We start from the raw sequence: 21,788 nt of genomic DNA, 5'->3' as shown, positions 1-21,788 counted from the left end.
AAAAAACTAAAAATTGACCAATGAACCATGAAAATGAGGTCATGGTCAGTTGAACAATGCCAGGCAGACATGTACATCTAACAATTATTCCATAAAACAAATAAAGTTGACCTATTGCTTATACTTCAAGAAAAACAGACCAATACACAAAAACTTAACATTGAGCAATGAACCGTGAAAATGAGGTTACGGTCAAATAAAACCTTCGCAACTGACATAAATCATAAAACATTTCCATACACCAAATATAGTTGACCTATTGCACATAGTATTAGAAAATCAGACCAAGACGCAAAACTTTAACTATAACCACTGAACCATGAAAATGAGGTCAAGGTCAGATGAAACCTGCCGGCTAGACATGTACACCTTACAATCATAACATACACCAAATATAGTAGTCCTATTGCATAAAGTATAGGAAAAACAGACCAAAGCACAAAACCTTAACTATAATCACTGAACCATGAAAATGAGTTCAAGGTTAAATGACACCTGCCAGTTGGACATGTACACCTTACAATCCTTCCGTACTCCAAATATACAAGACCTATTGCTTATAGTATCTGAGTTATGGACTTGACCACCAAAACTTAACCTTGTTCACTGATCCATGAAATGAGGTCGAGGTTAAGTGAAAACTGTCTGACGGGCATGTGGACCTTGCAAGGTACGCACATACTAAATATAGTTATCCTATTACTTATATTAAGAGAGAATTTAACATTACAAAAAATCTTAACTTTTTTTTCAAGTAGTCACTGAACCATGAAAATGAGGTCAAGGACATTAGACATGTGATTGACGGAAACTTCGTAACATGAGGCATCTATATACAAAGAATGAAGCATCCAGGTCTTCCATCTTCTAAAATATGAAGCTTTTAAGAAGTGAGCTAACTCCGCCGCCGCCGCTGCCGCCGGAACAATATCCCTATGTCGAGCTTTCTGCAACTAAAGTCGCAGGCTCGACAATAAAAATCAGAGGCAATCAAATGTCATAATGAACCATTACAGAAAACCTCATTGCTCTAAAGATAATATGTTATTGAGAAACTAATGAACCCGGCTTTATACTAGACAGATGTATGCTCAATTAGATTATAGACAAGTTAGCTCACACAGTAAAAGCATGAGGAAGACATCGATGTCAACCTACAAAAAAAAAGATACCAGGTATTCTGACTGTCAGAGCTTAACAGTCTCGAATCTTACTCATGAACATGATGTGTTTTGCAGAGCTACAGAACACATCAATTTTAAAGTTTGGGGTTGACCAGTATAAGCTTGGATACCTTGAGGCAAGAATGATGTTTCCCTCAAATTATAAACATGTGATATTTAATTTCTTGGTATTTTGTTAAACAGCATTCATTTTATAATTAAAACAGTGAATATGAATGGTTACTAAGTTTTCTACTTTCTTTTATAGCTTGATTTCCATTAAAGTCATGAAAATTGTATGTACACTATGTGTTCAAATCTTTCACCAGAAGTCGTGAACATAAGGTAAAGTATGTTGAGTTGTATCAAAATAATATGCAACAAATATGTTAAGCTTGGATCTTCTGAGATATATCCAACAAAGTTAGAAGATTGTGAAAATAAATTGCTACCAATAAGAAACTAGAGGCTCTATAAGGAGCATGTTTGGCTCACCCTGGTCTTTGTGTATATTTAACAAAGTACACTCTCCAACATTGTAGACGAGAATAGAATTCATGATAAAAATCTGTTTTGTTGATCTTGTATTATTGATCATTTAGTCTGTTTAGTTTCTCTCTATTTTCTTTAGTTTATCTCAAGACACAAAAGAGGTTAAAAAAAATCCTCATTTAAGCGCAATAACTTCTATCAAGAGTGACAGTCTACTAACTGTATAAGCAAAATTTGACTTGTTAGTAATAGAAATTGCCCTTTGATCTTTTTTGTAATTCAAAGTGTCTATTTATCTATTATAAAAAAAATTAAAGGCAAAACACTAAAAACCAGATGCTCCGCAGGGCGTAGCTTTATACGACCGCTGAGGTTGAACCCTGAACGGTTAGGGCAAGTATGGACACAACATTCAAGCTGGATTCAGCTCTAAATTTGGATTGTGATTAAATAGTTGACACAGCATAGGTTTCTGACACAGAATGAATGTGTTCTAATGAACTTAAATTTTTTGTTTCTCTTAGAGCAATTCACTATGCTGTTGAATATTAATCCTCTCAAAAAAATGTTTGAAGAAATTTTCTTTTTTATTTATGAAATTTCAAATAAAAATTGAACCCAATTTTTTTAATCACATCCCCCTTTCCCTTATTCCAAAACTAATATCAATTAAAATTTCTAATGGAGTTTGCAACAATAACTACTCATTTAAATACATCATAAAATATTAAGATGTAAAAAAACTGCTTGTTATCACTGAATGGTAAAGATTATTTTAATTTATCAGTTGGTAGTAAAAAGTGAATATACATTGTATATTGTATATAACAAAGATTTAAGTTGATTCTGGACAAAGAAAGATAACTCTAATTAATTTTTTTTTTGATATTTCACAATATTGTGCAATTAGATATTTCTTGCCATTGCGCAATACTGTGCAATTGAAAAGACTTGCTATTGCACAATACTTAATATAATAATTTTAGATCCTGATTTGGACCAACTTGAAAACTGGGCCCATAATAAAAAATCTAAGTACATTTTTGGATTCAGCATATCAAAGAACTTCAAGATTTCATTTTTTGTTAAAATCAGACTAAGTTTAATTTTGGACCCTTTGAACTTTAGTGTAGACCAATTTGAAAACAGGACCAAAAATGAAGAATCTACATACACAGTTAGATTTGGTATATCAAAGAACCCCATTTATTCAATTTTTGATGAAATCAAACAAAGTTTAATTTTGGACCCCGATTTGGACCAACTTGAAAACTGGGCCAATAATCAAGAATCTAAGTACATTTTTAGATTCAGCATATCAAAGAACCTAACTGATTCATTTTTTGTCAAAATCAAACTAAGTTTAATTTTGGACCCTTTGGACCTTAATGTAGACCAATTTGAAAACGGGACCAAAAGTTAAGAATCTACATACACAGTCATGACAGTTAGATTCAGCATATCAAAGAACCCCAATTATTCAATTTTGATGAAATCAAACAAAAGTTTAATTTTGGACCCTTTGGCCCCCTTATTATGTTGGGACCAAAACTCCCAAAATCAAACCCAACCTTTCTTTTATGGTCATAAACCTTGTGTTTAAATTTCATAGATTTCTATTTACTTATACTAACGTTATGGTGCGAAAACCAAAAAAAATGCTTATTTGGGTCCCTTTTTGGCCCCTTATTCCTAAACTGTTGGGACCTAAACTCCCAAAATCAATACCAACCTTCCTTTTGTAGTCATTAACATTGTGTTTAAATTTCATTGATTTCTATTTACTTAAACTAATGTTATTGTGCGAAAACCAAGAATAATGCTTATTTGGGCCCTTTTTTGGCCCCTAATTCCTAAACTGTTGAGACCAAAACTCCCAAAATCAATCCCAACCGTTCTTTTGTGGTCATAAACCTTGTGTCAAAATTTCATAGATTTCTATTAACTTAAACTAAAGTTATAGTGCGAAAACCAAGAAAATGCTTATTTGGGCCCTTTTTGGCCCCTAATTCCTAAAATGTTGGGACCAAAACTCCCAAAATCAATACCAACCTTCCTTTTGTGGTCATAAACCTTGTGTTAAAATTTCATAGATTTCCATTCACTTTTACTAAAGTTAGAGTGCGAAAACTAAAAGTATTCGGACGCCGGACGACGACGACGACGACGACGACGACGACGACGACGACGACGAAGCCGACGCCAACGTGATAGCAATATACGACGAAAATTTTTTCAAAATTTGCGGTCGTATAAAAAGGTAAAAATTAGTAAATATCATGTTTTATATTTCATGTATATTGAATTAATGAAACTGTGGATTCATTTATTTTTGTGTCAAATATGTAGTTAATAGGTTATACTCACTCTGTTTTAACTGTTTATATATTATTCAATACCAGACAGCCAGTAATGGCAGTACAATAGATATTAAACTAACCTTTAAGAGCATTACTTTTGTGATACACAGGAATAAAGTCAACATGATAATTCTGTGGAAATACATTTGGTTTGATTGTCTTGATAGCTGTATCAATATCTATACGGATTCTGTCTCTTGTTGCATGATCACATTGAGTTCCAATCACTTTACCTGGAAAAAAGTTCATGCATTGTTGATTTTTGCAATTTTTTTGATTTATTGATAAACTATTTGGGGATTCTTTAAGATATAGATATAGATTCTATCACTGAATCGAGTGTAATATTTTATTTATTCACTGGAGACAGTTCAATCTTCAAGAGGCTCGCCAAGCATTTTAAATATTTAAAATCTAACTGTCGAGACTGGATTAATATATATCACATTGCAACAGATTTGGTGGTGAAATCTATTTCTCTATTATGGTTTCTAGACAATATGCAAACAATCTTAAACCAAACTTTAAAACGACCTTCATAAAGATGTGTTCTTCCTGTGTGATGTCATCAGGCATGCCATTGGTTGTCTTTTTACATGACGTCACAATAGAAATTTCAGAAAGCAAATTTTACGTCATTGTCGAATTTCGACTGATGAAGAACTGTTAACTGGTTCACATGTTGATTAAATAAAAATAATCAACAGGTCCGGAAAAGAACAAATCAAGTAAGAATCAGAAATGAGGTTTTAGTTTCAGAGAAGGCAATGATTTAATGTTAAGGTCTTATTATCAGCTACAGTATGCAAGCTGATATAAAAAGCAATAGAAAAAAATGTATAAAAATATTGGGGTATTACAAAGATTGTTACATTCCATGCTTGTTCAAAATCTAACATTTCTGGTAGCAGTAGAAAAGGTTCAAGAGATAAATAATACTTAATTTGGAATTATGGTATCGACCAACATTAATAAACAATTCATTTCTTTCTTAAGGCTTAAAATATTGTATATTATGATCCAACTATTTTTGTCTAAATTGTATAATATAGGCAAATGTTATGTTTAGATTTTTTATATTAATAATTAAGAACACTTAAATTAAAGTAAAACAGTCAGAAATTAAAATGCAAGAGTATATTGTTCTTTAATAACTGAATCGGTGGGTATGAGAATCTAGGAATTTTGTATTTTAGTCAGGCTTTATATACCTGTAATTACATGTCACTGAATAACTATTCACATTATTGTACCAGAAAGCCTATTTAGGAAAACCCTATTCCCTGATAGGTTTTTATTATATAACGTTTATTTACATGTACATACCATAGTCATCAACACCAATGTATAATGTCCCTCCTGAACTATTCAGGAACCCACACATATACTTAGACACATCCTTCTTTAAAACATTGCTTTCATAAGAACCTGCACCAAGTTTGAATTCCTTATTTCTAGTTTCATCTCCAAGATCTTGACCTTGTATGTACATTTTGCCATGTTTTATATTTCCTTTTCCTTTATTATCTTTTTCATTTGATCTAAAAGGAACAGCTGATATTAGAACTGATCCTACTTTACTATTTGGCACATTTTCTGAATCTCCATTAATTACAATAGTAAAGTAGATACATTGTATAACACATTGTGTAATTTCTTGTCTCTTGGTATCAGAATGTTTGTTCCAGATTTTTTTTTTTTTTTATGATCTTTTTCAAGCTTTGTAACCCACATCATTTTTGAACATCATGCATTGTCATGCATTCTTACGCCAACTTTAACAATCTGGTTTCGTTGAACAATGTGTAAAACCCCAAAACTCAATTTAAGAACAATGTTGATCATGGTTAATATTTGACAATAAATGAATGCTTTCATACTTTGCCTTCACCTAAAGTCAAAGCTCATGCAGATTCAGACTATTCCAGTTTGGACTTTTGCAACTCAAAATCTGTATACCGGTATGTAAAAAAATAAAAAAGAGAAAACATATGTTGTTTGATTTCCAATGAGACAATAATCCATCAAATTAAAGGAGATGGCTGTAAGAACTATAGGTCACTGTATTGCCTTTGACAATGAACAAAACCCATACTGCATAGTAAGCTATATAAGGCACTAGCACAATAAAATTTGAAATAGTTCAGACCGAAAAAAAACATGACCTATTATATACTAAAACAAGAAAAACAAGAATGTGCCCTTAGAACACAGATGCCCCACTCACACTATCATTTTCTATGTTCAGTGGAACATGAAATTGGGGTCAAAAATCTAATTTGGCATTTTTAAATTAGAAAGATAATGTCATAGGGAACATGTATACTGAGTTTTAAGTTGATTAGACTTCAACTTCATCACAAACTACCTTGAGCAAAAAATTTAACCCAAAACCTTAACCTGAAACTCACACTATCATTTTCAAAAATCTAATTTGGCATTTAAATTAGAAAGAGCATATCATAGGGAACATGTGTACTAAGTTCAAGTTGATTGGACGTTAACTTCATCAAAGAATATCTTGACCAAAAACTTTAACCTGTAGCGGGACAGACAGACGCACCAACCAGAAAACACTATGCCCCTCTACTATCCTAGGTGGGGCATAGCAAAAACTTTTTAAAATGCTTATGCGCACTTAAGGGTCGAGAATGTCTTCATATTGTAGTGTTTAGAGCGAAAAGCTCACAAGAGCCTAACTCTTTCACCAGTGGTAAATAAGTTACTTCATCGAGCGCAGATGGATACGACCACAGAGGTCCAACCCTGAACAGTTGGGGCAAAAATGGACACAATATTCGCACTTGATAATAATAATAATAATAATAATAATAATAATAATAATAAAATTCTTTATTAACGAAGGTAACACATTTAACAATTACATGTTAATCTTCCATGAGGCCTTCAAAAACTATTAATACAAATAGAAAACAGCAAAAAAAATACATACAAAATAAAATACATAATACAGTTAGATATAGCAGCTTAAATATTGAATAAGTACATATGCATTCAGTAGAAAAAGAAATAATACATTAGTTTCGTGCATCTTTATTCTGTTCAGTTAGAAAATAGTTTGAACAGTTGGTCTTAAATGTATCTAAATTATCTATTTCTTTAATATTATTTGGTAAATTATTCCAGGTAATAAGACCAGAATATTTAAATGTTCTTTTTAAAAAATCAGAATTAGGTCTTGGTACATGAAGAAGTCCTGATGTTGTCGACCTCAGACAATAATTATAAAGATCAGCACAAGCAGTAAATTTAATAGATAGATAATCAGGTGCTAGACCATTCATACATTTAAACATTAACACAGCTTGAAAATAATGTATCCTCGTAAATATAGTCATCCATGCAAGTTTTTTTTAAACATTACTGTTGATGGAAAATCAAAAGAAACAGATAAAACTAATCTTGCAGCACGTTTTTGGAGCTTATGTATCCTCTCCAGATTAATGTGTGTGGTAAGACCCCATACTGTACAACAGTAGTCAATAATGGGTAATATATAGCTATTGTAAAAAAGAATAAGACCCTTTAATGGTAAATAACGTTTCAACCTTTTTAACAAATATATTCTGGTTGAAATAGTTTCGCGTATTTTATCAATTTGAATTGACCATGATAGGTTTTTATCAATATGAATTCCGAGAAGTTTTTCAACTTCAACATTATCTAAAGCGATATTATCTTGTGATAAAACACATAAACATTCATTACAGTTTACCAGTTTTCTGTCTGATCCAACAAGCATACATTTTGACTTCTTGCTATTTATGGTCATATCAGATACTGGTCTGAATTTGGATTGTTATTAAATATTTGATACGTAATACTGGTTTCTGACACAAAATAACTGTATTCAAAGATCTTGAATTGGTTATGTGATTTGAATTTATATTCATTTTTTTACTTTTGTGCAATACACTATGCTGTTGTGAATTCCCCTCCTTTATTTAATTTGTGAAATCTTCCACCCCCCAAAAAAATTTCTTTCCCTCCAATGGAGTTTGCAACCATAATAATCCACTTAAATACATCATAAAGTCTTAAAATAGGAAATGAAATAGAATCATATTCAAAACAGTGTGGCTGTGGCCATTGATTGACGACCTAAATTATCCCATTGACTTGGACAGATTAGGTGAACGTTTGTCTGTAAAAACCACTGCTCACACCTTACTTATTATAGAATTTAAAATGTGGGGTTACCAAAGGTTCTTAAAGCTTTTAATATTAAAATAATTCGAAAAATTAATCAGGAATAACCTTTATGTTTTGATTTATATTATTGATATAAATCAAAACATCGTGTTACATCCTGATTAGTTTTTCGAATTACTTTATTCAGGCGTTGAGAACCTTTGGTGACACCACAGTTTAAGTGTCTTTAACAAGTAAATAGTTAGGAGTGGTCGTTACAGTCAAACGTTCACCTAATCTGTCCCAGTCAACAGGATAATATAGGTCGTCAATCAATGGCCACAGCCACACTGTTTTGAATATGATTCTACATTATCATGGCTAAAATTAATTACCTTCATCAGCATTTTTAAAATAGTAACTTCTCAAAATAAATTGACAGCTATTCACCTCAAGACAATACAACATTTCTTTATACATGATTTAAAAGGAGTGTAAGGGAGGTAATTCAAAATGTTGTATTTGAATTACTTCCCTTACACTGCTTTTAAATTATGTTTTGTACTTAAGCAATTGTCCATTAACCAGGCCACCCTTGTTTTTCCCACTTTTTGCCCTAATTCCTATTCAGTTTGAGCCATAACCCCCCAAAGCCAATTTTTACCATCCCTTTGTGGTATGGAAACTTGTGGTATAATTTTAGAGAAATTTACATGTATACACCATTCCACAAATTACTGTCTGAAAACTAGAAAAATGCTTATTTGGGCTCCTTTTTAGCCTGTAATACCTAAACTGTTGGGACCATAACCCCCAAAATCAATCCCACCCTTCCTTTTGTGGTCATAAACCTTGTTTTTAAATTTCATAGATTTCTATTTATATACTAATGTTGTGTTTAACATTGACTTTGCGAAAATAGTAGCCAGGGTGAGAGACAATAGTGCACGACCCGAAGTTATTTTCCATAGTCAATATTAAACACAACATTAATATCATTATTATACTGACTGTTTACTATTTCAAAAAGTGACGATTGTGTATTTCTATGTTAAAAAAAAATGCTTTATAGTATGAAAAGAAGCCCTTTATGTAACTCTGTTTATATATATATATATTATATATATATAGATAATTTAGCTGATCTGTAAAAAAAATTACATCTTCATGCCTTATATATCATGTACTGTAGTAGGACGCTAGATTAAAACTGACGAGGAAAGGTAACACTCAGCCACCAAAAGCTTCATTTTTAGCTGATCACCTAACCTGAAAGGTCAAGTGAGCTTTTCTCATCACTTGGCGTCCACCGTCGTCCGGCGTCCGTAAACTTTTATCAAAATGTTCTCTGAAACTACTGGGCAATATTTAACCAAACTTGGCCACAATCATCATAAAATGTGTGGTGTGACCTGGCCAACCAACCAAGATGGCTGCCATGGCTAAAAATAGAAAATAAGGGGTAACATGTAGATTTTGGCTTATAACTCTGAAACCAAAGCATTTAGAGCAAATCTGACATGTGGTTAATTTGTCTATTAGGTCAAAATCTATCTGCCCTGAAATTTTCAGACAAATCAGACAACCTGTTATTGGGTTGCTGCCCCGAAATTAGTAATTTGAAGGAAATTTTGCAGATTTTGGTTATTATCTTGAATACTATTATAGAAAGAGATAAACTGTGAACAGCAATAATGTTCAGCAAAGTAAGATCTACAAATAAGTCAACATGAACAAAATGGTCAGTTGACCCATTAAGGAGTTATTGCCCTTTATAGTCAATTTTTTACAATTTTCATAAATTTTTGTAAATTTTGGTAAATTTTTAGAAAATATTTTCCACTGTAATCATTCATGTTATTTGGCCAAGTTCATTATAGATACAATGAGATAGAGATAATTGTAGCAACAAGAATGTTCAGTAAATAAAGATCTAAAAACACATCACCATCACCAAAACACAATTTTGTCATGAATTTGGTAAGGAAATTCATAACTTTATAAAGTGATTTTGGCTGCAAATTTGTTTGAGTCAAATTAAGGATAATGAAAAAGTAAGGTACAACTCATGTAGTAAAAATTTTCAGATTTGCAAAAGTCTAAAACAATAATGCTTTCACTTATATATTTTGTTCTTGGTTCTGCTTTAACATGTTTAAGGGAATCTATTCATAAGATATCAATGAGTAAAAACATACCCTTCTCCGGTGGCCTGGTCATTCATTTTATAAATGTCTTCAGCAGAAGCCTTGTGCACTTACACTCAAAAGATCACACCCTGCAATAAAAGTTCAATCATGAGATTATATCTAGATCTAGGAAAGGACATAATAACAGAATATATTTTGTACTTTCTGTCTCCTCATATAAATTATTTATAATAAGAATCTTTTTACATAGTATTTGGCTTTAGGCATTCTTGAAGACAGTAAATCCAGAAAAGCACTTCAGACCCAACAAATTTACATCTTGTTGTTTTCATTTTGATACGGACACAAAAAAAATTGGGGATTATCTTATAATGGTATGATGTTGACGTTGTCGTCTGCGTTGTCTGTGTGGTTGTCCAAGGACACATTAGTTTCCAGACAATAACTTTAGTTTAAGAAATTGGATATCCATGAATATTTTTTAAAAGGTTCAATACCACAAAAGGAAGGTTTCGATTGATTTGGGCATGATGGGCCAAACCATTTAGGAATTAAGGGCCCAAAACAAGTATTTTGTCTAGGTTCAGGATAATAACTAGTGTATAAGTATTTTGATTGCTCTGAAATTGCACCACAATGTTCAATACCACAAGTAGAAGGCTGGGATTCATTTTAGTGATAATAGGGCCAACAGTTTAGGTATAAAGGGCAAAAAAGTGTCCAAAATCAAGCATTTTTCTAGTTTCCAGACAAAAACTTGTGTGTAAGTGTATGGACCTCTCTGACATTGTACCACCAGGTTCCATATCACAAAAGGAAGGATGGGATTGAGTTTGGGGTTAATTTCCCAAAACATGTAGGAATAATTCAAGCTTGATACAGGTCTGAATTTGGATTGTTATTAAATATTTGATATATTATAGGTTTCTGAATAAATGTAGTCAAAGAACTTAAAATTGGTTATATTAATTGAATTTATATTCAATTTAAGATCTTTTGCTGTTGTGCAATACTTAGTAAATCTGTTGTCAGACTATAAAACCCGATGAGTTGGCATAACTCAGGAATGTACAAGAGGCTGTCACAACGACAGCAAACCGGATTTATTAATATTTATTTGTGTCCTGGCAATATTACAAGAACCATTACTGATGAATGGTGAAAGTGAAAATCGTCAATATCAAATTTGGCCTCCATTTTGTCATCAGTATCAACATATTAAAATTTGAAATCTTAGATTGAATGGTTCATGAGTAAATGCAACAACGTGAATGGAAACACCATTTTACAATCTTTCAAGAACCATAACGCCTGAACGGTAAAAGTCAAAATCGTCATTATTGAACTTGACCTCTATTTTGTCATCAGTAACAACATATAAAAATTTCAAAAGCTTTGGTTGAATGGTTCATGATAAAATGCACGGCCACGACTGGAAACACCATTTTTCAATCTTTCAAGAACCATAACTCCTGAACGGTAAAGGTCAAAATCGTCATTATTGAACTTGACTTCTATTTTGTCATCAGTTACAACATAGTGGCAATATCACAAGAACCATTACTGATGAATGGTGAAAGTGAAAATCGTCAATATCAAATTTGGCCTCCATTTTGTCATCAGTATCAACATATTAAAATTTGAAATCTTAGATTGAATGGTTCATGAGTAAATGCAACAACGTGAATGGAAACACCATTTTACAATCTTTCAAGAACCATAACGCCTGAACGGTAAAAGTCAAAATCGTCATTATTGAACTTGACCTCTATTTTGTCATCAGTAACAACATATAAAAATTTCAAAAGCTTTGGTTGAATGGTTCATGATAAAATGCACGGACACGACTGGAAACACCATTTTTCAATCTTTCAAGAACCATAACTCCTGAACGGTAAAGGTCAAAATCGTCATTATTGAACTTGACTTCTATTTTGTCATCAGTTACAACATATTAAAATTTGGGAAGCTTTGGTAGAACAGTTCATGCGTAAATGCACGGACACAACTGGAAACTCCATTTTTCAATCTTTCAAAAACCATAACTCCTGAACGGTAAAAGTCAAAATCGTCATTATTTAACTTGACCTCCATTTTGTCATCAGTAACAACATATTAAAATTTGGGAAGCTTTGGTAGAACAGTTCATGCGTAAATGCACGGACACGACTGAAAACTCCATTTTTCAATCTTTCAAGAACCATAACTCCTGAACGGTAAAAGTCAAAATCGCCATTATTGAACTTGACCTTCATTTAGTTGTCAGTAACAACATATTAAAATTTTAAAAGCTTTGGCCGAACGGTTCATGAGTTAATGCACGGACAACATTTGATTGCCGCCCGCCCGACCGCCCGACCGCCTGACTGCCCGACTGCCCGACCGCCCGGCCGCCCGGCCGCCCGCCGAGCATCCCCAAATCAATAACCGACATTTTTGTCACAAAAATCCGGTTAAAAATGTAAAATTTATGAAATTCTGAAAGGAGCTAATACATCAACATATATACGATTCACCAAAGTTTCATGAGAACTGCTGAAAGCATTTTTATTTATTGTTGGAAAACTGGAAAATCCACCTTTATTCTATGAATAAAATCCTGTATCTCAAAAAAAACATAAAATATAAAATTCATAAAAAATCAAAAGGGAGCTCATGTCAAAAGATACATTTTATAAACAATTCACAAAAATTTCTTGCAAGTAAGTGAAAGCATTCTTGAGTTTTTATTGTTTGAAAATTCGAAAATCACCTTTTTTACAATGAATAAAACCTCATTACTCGGAAATGTTAAATCTAAAATTTATAAAAACCAGATGCTCCGCAGGGCGTAGCTTTATACGACCGCAGAGGTTGAACCCTGAACGGTTGGGGCAAGTATGGACACAACATTCAAGCTGGATTCAGCTCTAAATTTGGATTGTGATTCAATAGTTGACACAGCATAGGTTTCTGACACAGAATGAATGTGTTCTAATGAACTTAATTTTTTTGTTTTCTCTTAGAGCAATTCACTATGCTGTTGAATATTAATCCTCTCAAAAAAATGTTTGAAGAAATTTTCTTTTTTATTTATGAAATTTCAAATGAGAAAAATTGAACCCAATTTTTTCAATCACATCCCCCTTTCCCTTATTCCAAAACTAATCTCAATTAAAATTTCTAATGGAGTTTGCAACAATAACTACTCATTTAAATACATCATAAAATATTAAGATGTAAAAAAAAAACTGCTTGTTATCACTGAATGGTAAAGATTATTTTAATTTATCAGTTGGTAGTAAAAAGTGAATATACATTGTATATTGTATATAACAAAGATTTAAGTTGATTCTGGACAAAGAAAGATAACTCCAATTAAAAAAAAATCTTGCTATTGCACAATATTTTGCAATTAGATATTTCTTGCTTACTATTCTGGACAAAGAAAGATAACTCTAATTAAAAAAAATTAGCTATTTCACAATATTGTGAATTAGATATTTCTTGCCATTGCGCAATACTGTGCAATTGAAAAGACTTGCTATTGCACAATACTTAATATAGTAATTTTAGATCCTGATTTGGACCAACTTGAAAACTGGGCCCATAATAAAACCAGATGCTCCGCAGGGCGTAGCTTTATACGACCACAGAGGTTGAACCCAGAACGGTTGAGGCAAGTATGGACACAACATTCAAGCTGGATTCAGCTCTAAATTTGGATTGTGATTCAATAGTTGACACAGCATAGGTTTCTGACACAGAATGAATGTGTTCTAATGAACTTAATTTTTTTGTTTTCTCTTAGAGCAATTCACTATGCTGTTGAATATTAATCCTCTCAAAAAAATGTTTGAAGAAATTTTCTTTTTTATTTATGAAATTTCAAATGAGAAAAATTGAACCCAATTTTTTCAATCACATCCCCCTTTCCCTTATTCCAAAACTAATCTCAATTAAAATTTCTAATGGAGTTTGCAACAATAACTACTCATTTAAATACATCATAAAATATTAAGATGTAAAAAAAAAACTGCTTGTTATCACTGAATGGTAAAGATTATTTTAATTTATCAGTTGGTAGTAAAAAGTGAATATACATTGTATATTGTATATAACAAAGATTTAAGTTGATTCTGGACAAAGAAAGATAACTCCAATTAAAAAAAAATCTTGCTATTGCACAATATTTTGCAATTAGATATTTCTTGCTTACTATTCTGGACAAAGAAAGATAACTCTAATTAAAAAAAAATTAGCTATTTCACAATATTGTGAATTAGATATTTCTTGCCATTGCGCAATACTGTGCAATTGAAAAGACTTGCTATTGCACAATACTTAATATAGTAATTTTAGATCCTGATTTGGACCAACTTGAAAACTGGGCCCATAATAAAACCAGATGCTCCGCAGGGCGTAGCTTTATACGACCACAGAGGTTGAACCCAGAACGGTTGAGGCAAGTATGGACACAACATTCAAGCTGGATTCAGCTCTAAATTTGGATTGTGATTAAATAGTTGACACAGCATAGGTTTCTGACACAGAATGAATGTGTTCTAATGAACTTAATTTTTTTGTTTTCTCTTAGAGCAATTCACTATGCTGTTGAATATTAATCCTCTCAAAAAAATGTTTGAAGAAATTTTCTTTTTTATTTATGAAATTTCAAATGAGAAAAATTGAACCCAATTTTTTTAATCACATCCCCCTTTCCGTTATTCCAAAACTAATCTCAATTAAAATTTCTAATGGAGTTTGCAACAATAACTACTCATTTAAATACATCATAAAATATTAAGATGTAAAAAAACTGCTTGTTATCACTGAATGGTAAAGATTATTTTAATTTATCAGTTGGTAGTAAAAAGTGAATATACATTGTATATTGTATATAACAAAGATTTAAGTTGATTCTGGACAAAGAAAGATAACTCAAATTAAAAGAAAATCTTGCTATTGCACAATATTTTGCAATTACAAATGTAGATGTTTCTTGCTTACTATTCTGGACAAAGAAAGATAACTGTAATTAAAAAAAAAATTTGCTATTTCACAATATTGTGCAATTAGATATTTCTTGCCATTGTGCAATACTGTGCAATTGAAAAGACTTGCTATTGCACAATACTTAATATAATAATTTTAGATCCTGATTTGGACCAACTTGAAAACTGGGCCCTGATAAAAAATCTAAGTACATTTTTGGATTCAGCATATCAAAGAACCCCAAGATTTCAATTTTTGTTAAAATCAGACTAAGTTTAATTTTATACCCTTTGGACTTTAGTGTAGACCAATTTGAAAACAGGACCAAAAATGAAGAATCTACATACACAGTTAGATTTGGTATATCAAAGAACCCCATTTATTCAATTTAATTTTTGATGAAATCAATCAAAGTTTAATTTTGGACCCCGATTTGGACCAACTTGAAAACTGGGCCAATAATCAAGAATCTAAGTACATTTTTAGATTCAGCATATCAAAGAACCTAACTGATTCATTTTTTGTCAAAATAAAACTAAGTTTAATTTTGGACCCTTTGGACCTTAATGTAGACCAATTTGAAAACGGGACCAAAAGTTAAGAATCTACATACACAGTCATGACAGTTAGATTCGGCATATCAAAGAACCCCAATTATTCAATTTTGATGAAATGAAACAAAGTTTAATTTTGGACCCTTTGGGCCCCTTATTATGTTGGGACCAAAACTCCCAAAATCAATACCAACCTTCCTTTTATGGTCATAAACCTTGTGTTTAAATTTCATAGATTTCTATTTACTTATACTAACGTTATGGTGCGAAAACCAAGAAAAATGCTTATTTGGGTCCCTTTTTGGCCCCTAATTCCTAAACTGTTGGGACCAACTCCCAAAATCAATACCAACCTTCCTTTTGTAGTCATTAACATTGTGTTTAAATTTCATTGATTTCTATTTACTTAAACTAAAGTTATTGTGCGAAAACCAAGAATAATGCTTATTTGGGCCCTTTTTTGGCCTCTAATTCCTAAACTGTTGAAACCAAAACTCCCAAAATCAATCCCAACCGTTCTTTTGTGGTCATAAACCTTGTGTCAAAATTTCATAGATTTCTATTAACTTAAACTAAAGTTATAGTGCGAAAACCAAGAAAATGCTTATTTGGGCCCTTTTTGGCCCCTAATTCCTAAAATGTTGGGACCAAAACTCCCAAAATCAATACCAACCTTCCTTTTGTGGTCATAAACCTTGTGTTAAAATTTCATAGATTTCCATTCACTTTTACTAAAGTTAGAGTGCGAAAACTAAAAGTATTCGGACGACGACGACGCAGACGACGACGCCAACGTGATAGCAATATACGACGAAAAATTTTTCAAATTTTGCGGTCGTATAAAAATCTAAGTACATTTTTGGATTCAGCATATCAAAGAACCCCAAGATTTCAATTTTTGTTAAAATCAGACTAAGTTTAATTTTGGACCCTTTGGACTTTAGTGTAGACCAATTTGAAAACAGGACCAAAAATGAAGAATCTACATACACAGTTAGATTTGGTATATCAAAGAACCCCATTTATTCAATTTTTGATGAAATCAAACAAAGTTTAATTTTGGACCCCGATTTGGACCAACTTGAAAACTGGGCCAATAATCAAGAATCTAAGTACATTTTTAGATTCAGCATATCAAAGAACCTAACTGATTCATTTTTTGTCAAAATCAAACTAAGTTTAAATTTGGACCCTTTGGACCTTAATGTAGACCAATTTGAAAACGGGACCAAAAGTTAAGAATCTACATACACAGTCATGACAGTTAGATTCGGCATATCAAAGAACCCCAATTATTCAATTTTGATGAAATCAAACAAAGTTTAATTTTGGACCCTTTGGGCCCCTTATTATGTTGGGACCAAAACTCCCAAAATCAATACCAACCTTCCTTTTATGGTCATAAACCTTGTGTTTAAATTTCATAGATTTCTATTTACTTATACTAACGTTATGGTGCGAAAACCAAGAAAAATGCTTATTTGGGTCCCTTTTTGGCCCCTAATTCCTAAACTGTTGGGACCTAAACTCCCAAAATCAATACCAACCTTCCTTTTGTAGTCATTAACATTGTGTTTAAATTTCATTGATTTCTATTTACTTAAACTAAAGTTATTGTGCGAAAACCAAGAATAATGCTTATTTGGGCCCTTTTTTGGCCTCTAATTCCTAAACTGTTGAAACCAAAAATCCCAAAATCAATCCCAACCTTTCTTTTGTGGTCATAAACCTTGTGTCAAAATTTCATAGATTTCTATTATCTTAAACTAAAGTTATAGTGCGAAAACCAAGAAAATGCTTATTTGGGCCCTTTTTGGCCCCTAATTCCTAAAATGTTGGGACCAAAACTCCCAAAATCAATACCAACCTTCCTTTTGTGGTCATAAACCTTGTTTGAAAATTTCATAGATTTCCATTCACTTTTACTAAAGTTAAAGTGCGAAAACTAAAAGTATTCGGACGACGACGACGACGACGACGCAGACGACGACGCAGACGACGACGCAGACGACGACGCCAACGTGATAGCAATATACGACGAAAAAATTTTCAAATTTTGCGGTCGTATAAAAACCGAAAGGGAGCTCACGTCAATAGATATAAAACCTTAAGTTTTATTCAAAATGGTTACAGCATTTTTTAGTTAATGTCCGACATATATATTGACAACGGGTGGACAGACAGTCAACAATATACCATAATAGGTCCTGTAAACGGGCGTATCAAACGACCTCTCTCAGTCAAAATACGTTAAAAGGCAGTCAGAGGTACTACTTGTACAGGTAATTTTTGTTTACTTGAGGAAGTGAAAAAAAATATACTTATATATAAGTAAATTTGTAGGATACTTATACAAGTGAATTTTATTTACTTGTATCTATATATATGGGTCAGAATTTACTGTCATGGAATTTGTGTTACATCTGACAATTTCTTAAAATGTATAGTCAATTAAGATTCAGAATGAATAAAACATAAAAAGGAAGAAAACTTGCATGATGATGATATAAATAATCCCAATAGAATTCCACTTTTTCTGATGCAAGTGTTTCTTATACTAAATTTCAATGTGATTTTTGCTGGACATTTTGTTGAATTTATCGTGTCCGTAAAAATCATGTGGTTAAAAATACGTCTCAGTTTATTGTATCTTTCAAATACTCTTTGCTATATGAATATTTGGAGAACAGCTTTATTATATAAAATTTTGTCCCAGGGTATCGGCAGTAAAATGTATCAAGTAATAAAAAATATGTATTCAACCACTAAATCTTCAATAAAGATTAATAATAAACTCACTAACTGGTTTGAAGTAACTAGAGGGGTAAGACAAGGGGATTCTTTAAGTCCCACCCTATTCAATATTTTCATAAATGATCTACCTCAAATTTTTAAACAGGATGACTGTGATCCCTTGAAAATAGAACAGACAAATATTGGAAGCCTCCTATTTGCTGATGATATTTTGATAATGTCTGAAACTAAAGAGGGTCTTCAGTCAAGTTTAAACCATTTGTCTCAATACTGTGATAAATGGCAGTTAACTGTAAATTGTAAAAAAACTAAAACTATGATTTTAAGCACAAGTAACAATAGGAAAAATCTTAACCATTCTTTTAATTATAATGGTGATAAATTAGAGCAAATGGAAAAGTTTAAATTTCTTGGTAATATCATTAGTCAGAATGGAAATCTTATTCATTCAGCACAAGAATTAGCCAAAAAATCTATGAAAGTAATGTATTCTATAAAAACATATTGTAATTCGATTCATCAGACTCCTGTTAATTTGTCAAACCATTTATTTAACTCTCTCGTCAGACCAATATTAACTTATAACAGTGAAATATGGTATATGGATGCATACTCATCCTTTTATAAAGCTTCAATTAAAGGAGATAAAAATAACAAAAAAGTAGATACTCTAAATTTCATTGACAAAAGTCCACCTGATAAAGTACTAAATAAATTTAATAAGTTAACTTTAGGAGTAAAAAAATGCTCTTGCAATATAGCTGCTCGATCTGAATTAGGCAGCTACCCTATTGATTGCTTTATAAAAAGACAAACTCTTCTTTTTCATGATAGACTATTAAGGGAAGAAACTAGTCCCTTACTAAAAGAGACACTAAATTTGGCAAAAACTTTACATAATGCAGGTATTTATTCTTGGTACTCCTATGTAAATCATGTCAGAAGTCAAAATGATTTAGAAATTGTTAACCAAAATAAGGATAACTAGTATCTCAATTGTTTGTAAAACAATTGAAAGGTCTTTCCAGTAAAAGTGATGTTTTTGTAATGTACTTTGAACGACCTTTCGTTTGATATACGACAAGCATACCTTCTGAAACTTTTCGCTTTTAACACTTAATGACCTCATCCGCCTACATTTTTGAGATCGGAATTATGATATATGTAACATAGAGTAGATGAGCTTTCATTTGATATGCGACAACGCCATGTTTTAGAAAATTTGATTTTTGCACTTAATAACCCTATCCAACTAATTTTTGGAGGTCGGGAATTTGATATTTCAAATGTACACATCATGACCTTTCATTTGATATACAACAACCCTATCGTAAAAGAAAATTTATTTTTTGCACTCAATGACCCCATCCAACCAATTTTTTGGGGACGTCAATTTGAAATTTGAAATATACGCTTGATGTTCTTTCATTTGATATGCGACAACCTTACCATCTGAGAAATTTGAATTTTTGCACTAAATGACCCCACCCTTTCCCCTGGGATGAAAAAGAGGTTTAAAATTTTCATTTTTAAGTAGAGTTTATTGAGACCTTCAATTTGATATATCAGATGACCCCATTTGACAAAGTGCCAAAAATGATGCAATATCAACGATATAAATAGAAGTTATGAAACTTACAAAGTCAATGCAAAACATGAAAATTTCAAAATTATTTTTTGGTGTTTTTTTAAATGGAATGTTTTTGGTATTTGGTCAAACATATAACTATGTTAACCTCTTCAATTTCTTAAACATTTTAAGTGGTAAGCTGTTGTTGATTCAGAAATACATGCCGCCGCTAGCCAAATTTCAAACTGCATTATCTCTAAAACGACAATAGATATCTCAAATCTGTTAAATGGTAAATGATCTACAGTTAAAAGACAACATTATAAAAAAGAATTGGGACACTTCCAAAGTTCAACAAGGTCACAATTAATCATCAAATATATGATGCAATACCAAACTTGAGAACCGGAAGTCGTGGAGACATGGGACTACCACCATTCAACTCTGGACCACTTGACCTTTCAAATATCACAAGGTCAAGGTCATAGTATGCTGTGAAGGTCAAGGTGAAATTTCATCATGACCTGACATTGACCTCAAATTGAAGGTCTTGAACTACTAATGATCTTTGCAGTTTATAGTAGGTTGATATATGTTACCTTTAAAAAGATATACACAAAATACTATACTTTTAAGAATTATCCCGTTGTAACTTTTGAACAGACAGTCGGACATTTTTGAACTTATCATATAAAATGTAGAGCTCGTCGAGAGGAACAATTTATACGCTGTATGTATGCAGCAAAGTCTTATCGTTTTCCTAATATGTAAGCTTGAAACTGCAGCGTAATTTTATTTTGCACTCTGTGACCTTTGACCTTGGGTGCATATTAAAGGTCACATGAAATAAAGATTATTGGTGGAGGTCCCAAGTCTCTATGACTTCCAGTTCTTGAAATACAATTTTTCTAAAATTGAACACAATTTTTCAAGGGGAATAACTCCTTATAAGGCTTAGTAACAAATTAATTGTTTATGTTGATAAACATTGCCATCTGTTCTTGTACATGCTGCCATTTTCAAATCGATTCTATCTGGAATGATTTTTAAGAAAAATGCAAAAGAAAGAAATTGCTTCAAGGAGACATAACTCTCATAGGGAATGATGAAATCCTTAGCAGCCTCATATGGTAATACATCATGATGAGATCTAACTGTTGTCCATATAAGGTCATGATATCTTGTAAAACATTTAGGGGGGGGGGCATGTTGAAAAAAATCAATACAAGAGGCTGTCACAACGACAGCAAACCGGATTTATTTACATTTATTTGTGTCCTGGCAATATCACAAGAACCATTACTGATGAATGGTGAAAGTGAAAATCATCAATATCAAATTTGACCTCTATTTTGTCATCAGTATCAACATTTTGAAATAATAATATTTGAAAAGCTTAGATTGAATGGTTCATGAGTAAATGCAACAACGTGAATGGAAACGCCATTTTACGATCTTTCAAGAACCATAACTCCTGAACAGTAAAAGTCAAAATCGTCATTATGGAACTTGACCTCTATTTTGTCATCAGTAACAACATATTAAAATTTCATAAGCTTTGGTTGAATGGTTCATGAGAAAATGCACGGACACGACTGGGAAACACCATTTTTCAATCT

General features: G+C 32.1%; 1 protein-coding gene across 1 annotated transcript in view; it reads right to left on the bottom strand.

Annotated features, from left to right (window-relative positions):
* LOC143053718 (uncharacterized) overlaps positions 1 to 21,788 on the bottom strand; it is a 65,018-nt gene that overhangs the window by 34,190 nt on the left and 9,040 nt on the right. The window contains exons 2-4 of the mRNA XM_076226504.1: positions 10,366 to 10,445; positions 5,342 to 5,556; positions 4,096 to 4,248 (exon numbers count right to left, since the gene is read on the bottom strand). Of these exons, the coding sequence (XP_076082619.1) occupies positions 4,096 to 4,248; positions 5,342 to 5,556; positions 10,366 to 10,391 (394 nt within the window). The 5' untranslated portion in view covers positions 10,392 to 10,445. The remainder of the gene's footprint in view (positions 1 to 4,095; positions 4,249 to 5,341; positions 5,557 to 10,365; positions 10,446 to 21,788) is intronic.

Source organism: Mytilus galloprovincialis, chromosome 12 (assembly GCF_965363235.1).
Source record: "Mytilus galloprovincialis chromosome 12, xbMytGall1.hap1.1, whole genome shotgun sequence".
NCBI classification, from domain to species: Eukaryota; Metazoa; Mollusca; class Bivalvia; order Mytilida; family Mytilidae; genus Mytilus; species Mytilus galloprovincialis.
This window is presented reverse-complemented; position numbering and strand designations above follow the sequence as displayed.